General features: G+C 40.6%; 1 protein-coding gene across 1 annotated transcript; it reads left to right on the forward strand.

Moving 5' to 3' along the window:
* Positions 1-1,383: 1,383 nt before the first annotated feature.
* On the forward strand, positions 1,384-12,625 carry LOC129745552 (mediator of RNA polymerase II transcription subunit 18). Its single transcript, XM_055738682.1, has 4 exons — positions 1,384-1,626; positions 1,685-1,775; positions 11,951-12,152; positions 12,211-12,625. The coding sequence occupies exons 1-4, from the start codon at positions 1,493-1,495 to the stop codon at positions 12,429-12,431; spliced, it is 648 nt and encodes a 215-aa protein (XP_055594657.1). The 5' UTR covers positions 1,384-1,492; the 3' UTR covers positions 12,432-12,625.
* Positions 12,626-12,856: the final 231 nt, after the last annotated feature.

Genomic DNA, 12,856 nt, shown 5'->3' on the forward strand with positions numbered 1-12,856 from the left:
GGATCAGATTCTGATACTATATAAATTCGTAAATCTGAAATCTGAATCTTGAATCTGAAATCTAAATTAGAATCTCAAATCTGAATCTGTATTCTGAAAAATCTAAAAATATAAATTCTAACAATGTAATTCTGATTTTATAAACTCAATCTATTGAACCTGAGTCGGGATTTTATTCGTATATTTTCCCGTCTCATGTCCAATCATTCTTCCTTGAATGCGGTACTCTATCGTATAAATATTGCTGGCAGCAATTTATGCGGTTGTGGCCTAGGTTACCATGACATAGAGCATATTGTTTGGTCGTGTGAGGACCATCTTGTCGCTAGAACGAATTTAATAGACTCCCTTCGGGCCCGAGGAAAACCACCTGACGTTCCAGCGAGGGATGTGTTAGCTGTGATGGACTTGGACTACATGTTCGAAATATACCTTTTCCTAAAAGCTATTGATCTCCGTCTATAATTCCTTTAATTTTCATATTTCCCTATCTATTTCCTATTCTCTTCAAAAAGTGTTAAAAAAGTGATCTAGACTTAAGCAAACAATTGTAAAAAACAAAACGAGTTTGGCTCCTTAAAGCCTAAAGGTATGAGCCGTTTCAAATAAACGAATTACAAAAAAAAAAAAAGACTCAATCTGTTATCTAAAATTTTAAGCCAAATTTTAAATTTAAAAATTGCCAAATCATCAAATCAAAATGTATGCACTTGGTTCATTGCATGTGATTCTTGAGAATTAAAAAAAAAGAGCTCTCTCCGAAATTCAGAGTCTTGCTGATAGGACATTTAATCAAACCTAGTCTTGGCTTGCGGGGACCAGAAACTACGTCTCATTTTTATTGTATTTTATGAGCTTTATAATTTGATTTATATTTGATCACTTTTACTAGTCATAGAAAGAAAGTCTGTTTGATATTTTGTGTTTATTTTTAATTTTCATTTGGACGCTTATTTCGCAAAAGAAAGTTCAACTTAAAACAAGTCGTCTTGTTTGAACTTCAAAAGTTCGTTTCGTAATCTGTCGAGCATCCGTAAAATCTGAATAAACATGAACGAAATGTTTCAACGGAGCTTACCTGAAATATTTCTGTTGTGCACGAACGCAATCTGGAAGCTAAATTCACATTTATACCTAAAAAAAACTCTAAAATGTTACGTGAAATTTGAACGAATGTTGATTTTACTGCAAACTTTCACAGTATGGTTATTTTAAAGAATCCTAATGGTCTTTAAACATGATAATAACAAAAAAAACCTTGAAATTGAATGGTTTCATTCAATCGAATCTTCAAAGTAGTGTGAGTGGCCGGTAAAGGTCTATAATTCAGGCCCGTTCACACTACCGGCTTTAGCGAGCATCTGTCAAGAAGGTTTTGTTTTTGTTTTCGTTTGTGATCAAATCGAGTGATTTTTAGTTTGGATTCAAATTTACAAAAGCTTTTCACTAGAAAAGTAAGTGAAAACCTTTGATTTAGCCAACCCAATTAACCATGTCGGCTTCGTCAGCACCGGTGAATGCGGTGGACCTGCTCCAGCAGGCGCTCCAATCCAACATCATTCCCAATCAGGAGTTCTTGTTGCAGGGTTCGATTCTTGATTCCGCTGCCGAGCATTTGTTGCACCGGTAAGAAATTGGATATGTTGATAGAATAATTTTACTTAAATATTCCACATTATTTTAGGTTACGAGGTCTATGCGATAACGTTGATACGGGACCGGAAACGTTCTCCGATTATGAGATGTGTCTGAGCTTGAAAATGCCCAATGAAAAGGTAAGCTGATTCAGTATTTGCTCAGGTTATTGTTATTCCGATTTGTATTTGAGAGATTCTTCGGAATAGAATAACATTTTATGTAAATTTTTTGATAATTCTTGTACAATTCTATTTAAAGCAATTCAAGCTATCTGTTATAAACGATATAATCATAAACTATTTACAGTAATAATTAAAGCCAAATAGTCCCTGCTCTGCGTATACATTCAAACAGTATCCAAAAGTAGTTGATCATTACTAGAACATATTAACCATTTTTCCATTCTTGAAAATTAATCGAAGGTCATTCAATATAACAACGCACATATGGATTCCACATGGCACAAACTTCTATTGTTGCATTGTAAAGTTAAAAATAAATAAATTAAATACAACTTTCGGATTCGAACTCAGAATCTAGCCATAAAACCATGTTGGTGTGAAGTATAAATACCTCTTATCAGAGTGTCAAGAAATCGCTCGAATTAATGTTATAAGTTATTTCCTTGACCCTAACTATGATTTTATATCGATGGGCTGACGTTAAATCAATAAAGCACAATTACAATTACAATCGTGGATTTCCTCGATGTACTTACGATTTTTAAACGCCTATGGGTAGGCAGCGCCTCGGTAGACGAAAAAGTAATTGACATGCAGCGCCAACTAGCATTCACTAGCAGAAGTTGAAAAGAATTACTTGGAAAAAGGAAAATTTACGGTAAAGGACTTATTTTGGCTTGGGTACATTACGGTGGTCCAAAAATAGAGTTATGTTGTGGAATTAAAACCTTAAGGGCTGGAACCGTTTCTTGGTATGCCAAAAGGCCCCATGCCAAATTTCAGCTCATTTCGTTAATTTTAAGGGGTTTCTCAACGACGCTCAAATTTGCATGGAAATTTGACAACGTTTAGTCTAGCGTAACTGCACAATTAGCCTTTTTGGTTCTGACTTTTGTGCACATGCATCGATTGCTCTAAAAATTTGGATTTCCTAATGTAGACGTAATTTAATTCATTTCATACGAAAACAGCATGAAGCGGAAATTTTTTTCTAAAATCAGTACACCTTGAAGAAAAAATCAAGGTTTTTCAGGGCACCACTAGCTTTATGGATATGATACGCACTGCCGCTATTCGCACTGTCCCATATGCATTTTCGTCATTTTTCAGTTTATCTCAAAAATCGTTCGAATTCAGTTAGTTCTTCAATTTAGACTAAAAACTTTCATAACTTTGTTCTCAACATATATGAAAAAAATACCAAGTCATGTCTGTCCCATATGAAATATACCCGTAAAGCTGTCCCATATGTCTTTTTTTACAGAATGCTTTAAAATTGCTCCTCTAATTTACGTTAATTTTACAAATATTCATACAATGTGTGCGACAAAATAAGCATTCATTGAAATTACGATAGTTAGACTAGATAGAACAGTACAGTTAAGTCAAAAATAACAATTTCCATAATTTTTACAAGCTATGATTACCCCAATGGGTAAATTCCGTACCCTAAGTTGCAATGGGTTAACGGCTGCGGTGTGTATGTTTGTGAAAATGATGGATCAACCCATCATTTTCCTGACAGTGTCGTTACACACAATCTCGTTAAACATGGTGTCATAATATGGCCTAAATTAGAAGAGGAGCTGGACATCTTTATTTAGTTTAAATTCAGCAGTAGGTTCAAAGATGTCTATTTTTTTTTTTCATGATCCATGTTGATAAGATGAATGGGAGTTGAAACACTTGCCCTCCCTTCCGCAGAACAATCGCAACATTTGGTAGTGAAAGTATCACAATTTACCATAATAAAAGTTGATACTTTCAATAGGGCATAATTCGTTTGGTTAGGTAGTTAGATGGTTTAGTCTTGTAGAATTAAAAATAGAGAAAACGTGTGAAAAGTATTACGATGTTAGGTAAAGGTTATGGTATTCGCCTCCCCAATGCTCTAGTAAGTGTGTATTTGCGGTTTATGAATTTCGTTGGCTTATTCTTAAATCAAGCATTTTACAAGAACTAGAGGCTCATTGGATGGGAATGCTGTTGTTGGAAAATGTTATATTTCATTTGGTAAGACGTTTTTTTGCTTTTTATTTAATTATTCATTTTTAGCAAATCTTTACGTTTTTCGGTTTAGTTTGAAATTCATCTATGGAAGTATATATTAGAATGTACGGTTTTGAAGAATAACAATGAATAGGTAGTCCTAATTACTGATTTCGGGCATTTTACAATAGGCATGCGGTATATTTTAATAGAACCCCTATGTAGATTTTTTGTAAATTATGATGGATTTTAACATTCAACTATGTGAGGTAGGTAGGGTACGGTAAGATGTGCTCTTATATCCATATTCTGGTAAATTTTCATGATTTTGTGATGTTGTGATAGGAATAAGGTAGCTTACTTCTACTATTAATTTGAGCTAGAATTTTTATTAGTTTGAAATAGGCTTGCTCCAAAAAGCAAAACAAACTCTCACATCCATATTTTGGTAAAATAGTATGATTAGCAATGAAATGGAAAAACTCTAAAAAGAAAAACAAAAATTTCAAAATTCAGAAAATGAAAGGCAAAAAATTAGGGAAAAACAGCAAATAACACTTCAATTACTTCATGCAAGAACTAATTCCTTCCTTTATATTTCTCTTTCCTCTCCTTTTCTCTTTCTTTTATTTTCATATACCCCTGCGCATACGATTCGGAGTCATATGATGACTGGCTGGACCCCGAGACAACTATCACGAAACCCATCACACATACCAGTGGAATTGGGGCGGAGACACGAAGCAGACGTTCAACAGACGACGACGAAGGAAGGAAAAACATATAAGATAAGTTAAAATGATTCCTTTAATAACACAAAAATTAAATGTAGTTAGATGCGTGGGGAGTATGTAGAGGCCAGTCTCGAACCCGCCCATGTCCTTCCTCCAACTGGTATCGGGAGGGGTTGGTTTATTATCTTGAACTGCATTTTATCCATATTCCATGGATATAATGAAGTGCTTGATGGTTTAACCAACGTCTCAAGATCGCTTACTATTCTACGCTGCCTTCTCTACACTTTAAATTTTCTTCTCCAAACTATTCTAATTTTCATTTCCAGCGTCAGCTCCCCGAGCTATTTAAACGCCATAAAAAAAAAAAAAAAAAAAAAAAATGATTACCCCAATGGGTAAATTCCACAAAACTGTTTTTTTTATCTCGCATGAGGTTCATTGAATTCTTCGTTGTAAAACATGGAAAATAGTCAGCTACAAAGTCATATTTTTTTAGGTTTTTGTCATGCTGTTACTTGCTGCTTGGACTTCCATAAAATCTATGAACCAAAATACGCGTACCTGGTGGCACACGCGTAAGTCATATTGAATTGATTTTTCTCATTAAATATTTGCAGCCAAGATGCTTTGCTATTTCTGATTCAGCATTAATTTAATTAGTTGATATTTATAGTCTTTCTAAGAAAATAATCAACCGAAAAACTTTCCAAAAGATGAAGGTACAGGTTGTTTTATTCATGGAACGTTGTTATTGATTTTATTTTAGACCTACTCAATTCTTACGATAAACTTACGTTATCTTTATCTAAATATGTTATAAACATCATTTTAAACATATTTTCATCAGTAAATAACCAGTAAAGTGAATAATACAGCACAGATAGAGAGAATCAAATGATCAACTCTCAAAAGAAAAGCCAAATATGGGACAGCTTTGCGGGTACATTTAATACGCATGCAAAATATACTCGCAAGGCTGTCCCATCATTATTTTCTCCTCTGCATCAACAAATTCCAAAGCAAAACAACATTGGACGAAATTCTACAACGATTATCTTAATATCTGCGAAGAAAGAAATAGAAAAGGTAAAGTTTCAACCGAGAAATCCACGAAAGTTTATAAAAATCTTAAAAGCCGTTTTTCTCGGTTCGTTGTTTTTGCATATGGGACAGACTTGCCGCAAAAATCTAAGCAGAACTGCAGCGGCAGTGCAGTTCTGCTTAGATTGCAAAAAAAAAACGCCCTAATTTATGCAACAGATGGGAACATCTTCTTGGCTGGCCTGCAGTTTACATCGAAAAACATCATTTAAAAATTATCTGAACTGGATTACTATCCTATACCCTAAGGTCGTTTTTACGCGGTCTGATTATGCTCAGTTTTACTAACACGGCTTCTTTTTACGCGGTTTTTTGCCATGGATACGATTCTTCTACACGGCTTTCGCGAATCAACACGTTTTCTGAGCGAAAATATTCCAAGTCCTACACGTTAACGACGGAATTGATACCGCGTAAAAAAAACCTTAGTGTACTTAAATGAGATTAGGATTAAACTAAATGACAGATTTGTTCGATGTTCTCATTATTGAATAACAAAATCGATTATGATTGATAAGCTCTGTTGAAAATCAGGACATTTTAAAATAGGTACCATTTTTTAATAATCAGACAAGAGTTTTTAAAAAATCAGGATCCAAAAAAGGAACAAATCCTGAAAAATGAATACACCTGTTCAAGGGAGCGAGTGTGTTGTAGTTGCTGTTCGCTCAACTACCGTGCGTTTTGATATTGGATTTTTATGTAAACAAGTGGTGATCAATAACGTCAAGATTATAGCAAGCATGTTATGTTAGTTAGAGCATGTTACAGAAGGGGTAAAATAAAGTGTCCAAATTATTTTTTAACATTTCTTTGATTAATTCTGATAAATTCTGATCACATAGTAGTCATTTTTTAAATATTGTTTATTATGTTCTTTTCAATTTTTGTTAATGTTGCGCTGGTGAAAAAGATAGTTTTTCTGATAGAAAAAAAACTGTTAGTATCAAAAAAAAACTAAAAATGGGCAAAATTAAGTGTCCAACTCAAAAATCAATATAATTCCGAAAAGTTTCCATCGCGAGGCCCCTCGAATTTGTTTGTTTTGTGTATTTTAACGTTTCTTAAACAACTGGCTTGGCTCTGGAGTATTCAAACAGGTGTCTACATTCGAATAAGTTGTAAAATATGGAAAACGCCAAAATTTCTGGTTCCTTTTCGTTGGCGATCCGGAAACTGGTTGTTCGTGATGTCAAACCAACCCGATCGGAGGTAACGTACCGGGCGCCGGTCACGAGCTGCCGTCGATTGAACTTCTGATGGGGCGAGACAACTGGTCAACCTGGAAGTTCGCTGAGCAGACATTCTTGGAGCTGGAAGATCTGTGAGAAGCGGTCAAGGCGGGTTAGAACCCTAATGGAAGTTTCTAGAACGTGGATCGTCCCATGATTGTGGCGCTTGAAAATTCGGGAGCAGCGATAATTGCGGATATCATCACGACCAAATTGCTGCAAGAAACGAGAGTGTTGTCGTCTGGTGTTGCTTTGGCTGGGAGAAAGCATGGTCACAAACCGAAGCCCGAGATACAACCATCACCAAGCACCGGTCCCAAGTGTCGCTTGGCTGAAAATTCTTGATAATTGGTTAAAAAATAACTTAAACAAGATTTACAGTGGAAAAGATTTTTTAGCAGCTTGGTGAAAAGCTCAATGTAGACTAAGAAAAATTTCACGGTTGTTTATAGAAGAGAACTTCCGTTTCCATAGGGGCGACTAGTCACCAGAATTCTTGCCGCAACCGCAAAGGAAATATCGGAACGGACACACAGCATTGTGTACATGAGACTGCCAAGTAGCTCACGATACGACTGACAGACCGGATTTCCTTCATTTGGTGGGAGAAAACAGGCCTTCTCCAATAGTGTTGCAATCTTTCATGCCGAATTTCTCCAACACACGGTCCCAGCGACTTTTTGACTCAGAGACATCGAACTAGCAGTACGATCATATCAGATCTTGATTCCGAGAAAGTGGTTCACTTCCCTAAGGTCCGTCATCTGAAGGTTTTCAGAAAGGGATAGCTTTATCAGCTGCAGATGATCGTCAACAATGAGCAGGTCGTCAACGTCGATGACGATATACATACACCAGCCCTCGACCGTCGTTTCGGGTATATAGTCATTGCAGGAACGTGAAAACCGAAAACCAGAAGGAGGTCATTCGGTTTATTATTCCAACAACGTCGGCTTTGTTTGAGTACACACAGTTAATATTTATTTATTTACATAGTATTCCGTCTCAAGACATAACTTCACGAACACAATTCCTCGGTCACCCCACGTTCGCCAGATCACGCTCCACTTGGTCTAACCACCTCACTCGTTACGCCCCTGCTCGTCTCGTTCTTACCGGATTTGTAGCGAACACCTGTTTTACGGAACAGTCGTCCGGCATTCTCGCAACATGTCCCGCCCAGCGTATCCGGCCAGCCTTCAACACCTTCTGGATACTGGGTTCGCCGTAGAGTCGCGCGAGCTCGTGGTTCATCCTTCGCCTCCACACTCCGTTCTCCTGTACGCCGCCAAAGATGGTTCTTAACACTCGTCGCTCGAATACTCCGAGTGTACGCACATCCTCCTCGAGCAATATCCATGTCTCGTGCCCGTAGAGAACAACCGGTCTAATGAGCGTCATATATATGTTACACTTCGTGCGAGGGCTAAGTCTTCTCGACCGCAGTTGCTTGTGGAGTCCATAGTAGGCACGACTTCCGCTAATAATTCGCCTCCGGATCTCACGGCTGGTGTCATTGTCTGCGGTCACCAGTGAGCCGAGATAGACAAAGTCTTCGACTATCTCCAGCTCGTCGCCGTCGATCGTGACCTTGTTATTACTGGACAAGCGGGTTCGGTCGGTCTCGGAGCAGGACAGCATGTACTTCGTCTTGGACGTATTAATCATCAACCCAATCCTTCCTGCTTCGCGTTTCAGTTTGCGGTAGGTGTCTTCCACCGCCGCAGATGATCGGCCGACTATATCAATGTCATCGGCAAAGCAGATAAGATGACTGGATCTGTTGAAAATCGTGCCCCGCATTTCGCCCACCGCTCGTCGAATAACACCTTCTAGCGCCACGTTGAACATCATGCAGGATAGACCATCACCTTGTCGAAGCCCCCTGCGAGATTCGAATGAACTCGACAATTCACCCGAAATCCGCACACAGCACTGCGTTCCACCCATCATCGCCTTGATCAGTCTGATCAGCTTCCCGGAAAAGCCGTTCTCGTCCATGATTTTCCATAGCTCGTTACGGTCGATCGTGTCGTATGCGGCTTTGAAGTCGATGAATAGATGGTGCGTAGGGACTTGGTGTTCCCGGCATTTTTGGAGGATTTGCCGTAATGTGAATATCTGGTCCGTCGTTGACCGTCCCTCCATTAAGCCGGCCTGATGACTTCCCACGAATCTGTTTGCTTGTGGCGTTAGGTGGCGGAGTAGGATTCGGGACAGCACTTTGTAGGCGGCATTGAGGACAGTGATCGCTCGGTAGTTCTCACAGTCCAATTTGTCGCCCTTCTTGTAGATAGGGCATATTACCCCCTCCTTCTGTTCTATGTCCCAGATCCGGACTATCAACCGGTGTAGGTAATCGGTCAACTTGTCCGGGCCCATTTTGATGAGTTCAGCTGCGATGCCATCCTTCCCAGCCGACTTGTTTCTATTCAGCTGGCGAATGGCTTCCTTAACTTCACTCATCGTTGGGAGTGGGTCCTCTTCGTCGTTGGCTACGCCGGCGATGTACCTTCCCGCACCGTCTTGATCTCCTGCATGTGCGCCGTTCAGGTGTTCATCGAAGTGCTGCTTCCACCTTTTGATCACCTCACGATTGTCCGTCAGGATGCCTCCGTCCTTATCCCGGCACATTTCGGCTTGCGGCACGAAGCCTTTGCGGGATGCGTTGAGTTTCTGATAGAACTTTCGTGTTTCTTGGGAACGATGCAGCTGCTCCAGCTCCTCGAGCTCCTCCTCCTCCAGGCGGCGCTTTTTCTCCTGGAAAAGTCGGACTCGCTGCCTCTTCCGCTGTCGGTGATTTTCCACATTTCGACGGGTGCCTCTTTGCACTACTGCCGCCCGCGCGGCATTCTCTTCGTCCATCACCCTCCTACACTCCTCGTCGAACCAGTCGTTCCGTCGAGATCGCTCCACATAACCGATGACGTTCTCCGCAGCACTGTTGATGGCTGTTTTGATGGTATCCCAACAGTCCTCGAGAGGGGCTTCGTCAAGCTCGCCCTCTGCCGGCAGCGCTGCTTCGACTGATTGCGCGTAGTCTGCCGCGACCTCAGGTTGCTTCAGTCGCGCGATATTTAACCAAGGCGGGCGCCGGTTTCGCGTGTTGTTTACTACGGAGAGTTTTGGGCGCATCTTCACCATCACCAGATAATGGTCCTACTCGATGTTGGCGCCCCGACAGGATCTGACGTCGATGATGTCCGAGAAGTGCCGGCTGTCGATCAAAACGTGGTCGATCTGTGATTGAGTTTGGTACGGTGATCTCCAGGTGTACTTGTGTGGGAGGCGGTGCTGGAAAAAGGTACTACGTACGGCCATTCGTTTGGAGGCGGCGAAATCGATAAATCTGAGGCTGTTTTCGTTGGTCAGCTGGTGCGCACTGAACCTTCCAATTGTCGGTTTGAATTCCTCCTCCTGGCCGACCTGAGCATTGAAATTCCCGATGACGATCTTGATATCATGTTTTGGGCAACGGTCGTATTCACGCTCCAGCTGCGCGTAGAATTCGTCTTTGTCGTCACCGGTACTTCCGAGGTGAGGGCTGTGCACGTTGATGATGCTGATGTTGAAGAACCGGCCCTTGATTCTCAACCGGCACATTCGTGAGTTGATCGGCCACCACCCGATCACGCGCTTTTGCTTTTTCCCATCACTATAAAAGCTGTTCCAAGCTCGTGTGTGTTGCCGCAGCTTTGGTAGATGGCACGAAATATATTTTTTCCTTAAAGCTATTGATATTTCTTTTTATTTTCATATTTCCCTATCTATCTATTTTCTTTTCTTTTTAAAAAAAATGAACTAGAAGTAAGCTAACTATTGTAAAAAAACATAACGAGTTTGGCTCCTTAAAGCCTGAAGGTATGAGCCGTTTCAAATAAAAAAAAGTAAACAATTACTAAAGTAACCATGGAGATGGTTTTTGTATAAAAGACAGTTAGATGAAGTGAATTAAAGTATTCCAAGCTCTACCACCAGTTACGAGACCTCTCGGAATCCATAGAAAAGTCGGTGAGCCGGGAGTCAGAGGAAATTCGTCGTGCCAAAAGAAGAGCGTCGAGCCGGAACCAAACAAGGTCGTTGGACCTCAGGAAAGAGGTGCAGGGAAATCTTCGAGCCGCAGCAATGGAGTCGAGACCAGAAGTCAGCTTGAAGGTCGTCGGATCAGGGAACATGGCAGGTCGTCGGACTAGATCAGTTGGAGGTCTTCGAGCAAGAAATCATTGAAATTCGACGTACTGCAACCACGGGTAGACCGTCGAGCACGAAGCCAGAAGAAAGGTAGTCGAGCTGCAACAGGGGCGAGCGAGAGCTTCATACTGTGAAGGCTACGAATGAGGTGCGGTGCGTGCGTTGAAGAGAAGCACCCCCATCCTTAGAAGGAGCCGCCGAAGGCAGTAAAGACTGCGAATGTTTATGTTGAAGAGGAGTGTTGAGATTTGTCTCATCGGAGCAATCGATGGGACAATAACAACATACACATAATAGGCGATGGAAGCGAAAAGTTATTCTTTCACTCCTTAAGGAAAGCCTGTAAGATCTGTAAAAAGTTGGGTGAAATTTTAGCTACATCTCTCTTGCACTAGTTGAAAACCATGACCCAAATTTGGCACCGCTTCCATCGCCTATTAGTAGAGTAACCATGGAGATGGTTTTTGTATGAAATAACGAGCCTATAGTAAACAAAGAGACGAAATGTCACGATTGGAATTTTTTATTTTCTGTCAGTGTCATTCCAATCGAGCAAAACCAAGCAGTCTTGAAGGCAGATCTACAGCAGGGGTGCATGCTCATTATTTCAAAAGGGATCAGATTGCACCTCTTTGTTTACTATAGTTTCTTTAGTATGAAAGACAGTTAGGTGGAATAAAATAAAGTATTCCAAGTTCTACCATCAAGCACAGAATTAGTCTCTCTTTTCCGTTGCTCAAAGTGCTGTTACAACAAAATTTCCTATCGCAATTTCCGAGAACTTGTTTGACGGATATTCACTCTTAATATTATAAAAAACGAATTTCACAAAATTTTCCAGCAGCTTCTTCATCCTATATTATTTTACACATCTTTTCAGACCCCAGTGATAACTTTGCGAGTGCGCAAAGCCCAGGATGTCGATGCCCCATTTCAGCTGCGCTACATCGGCCAACCGGAGCTGGGAGACCGAACACGACCCACTCTGGTCCGGAGCAGCCTCGATATCGCCTGCACTCCCCACGTGGTTGAATTCCTCACGGAGATGGGCTTCCGAGTGGATTTTGAATATGTCACAAAAGGTGGTTTTTGAAAATTTCAAATCCTTTTTGATTTTTAATTGTTTTACTCCCTGTTCAGGATACATGTTCCGCAAGGGTCGCATGAAAGTGACGGTGTCGAAAATCTTCAAAGTCAACAGCTCGGAACCGATCTCGCAGAGCTACCTGGTCGAGCTATCGGTGCTAGCTCCCACTGGCCAGGACGCCATCGCCGAAGACATGAGGATCTTTGCCGAGCAGCTCAAGCCGCTGGTTCAGCTAGACAAGATCGACTATAAACGGTTCGCACAGATGCCCTAGTTAGTGAGTTGTTTTTTTCCTTTCTTTCTTTTCTCGTTTCGGTGGTTATTTTTGCTCGCCGTTTTTTTTATTAACCACCTCACTCGAGCTAAATGATGATAACCGACTTAAAATAAGCTCAGTTAGATAATAAAAAAAAATACATCTCTCGATTCTAAGAACGCAAACAAAATATAATTGTACACTAATCGGAACCGATTTTATGGCCCAGATGAAAGAAAAACATTCCGTTCTCGATTTTGCGTTTCTCCGTCTTTTTCCTTCACTCGACCGTTTAGATTTGCCGGACATAATGAGGCGAGGGTGTGACACTTGGCGTGAATAAAAATCACATTTAGGCTCATAAAACACTGCTGTACTGTGCGTGTGTAGTTACGGGAATGAATCACTGCATGAGGAATGTTGGCAAATTTTAGGTTGTTTTC

The sequence above is a fragment of the Uranotaenia lowii genome, chromosome 2 (genome assembly GCF_029784155.1).
Source record: "Uranotaenia lowii strain MFRU-FL chromosome 2, ASM2978415v1, whole genome shotgun sequence".
In the NCBI taxonomy this organism is placed as follows: Eukaryota; Metazoa; Arthropoda; class Insecta; order Diptera; family Culicidae; genus Uranotaenia; species Uranotaenia lowii.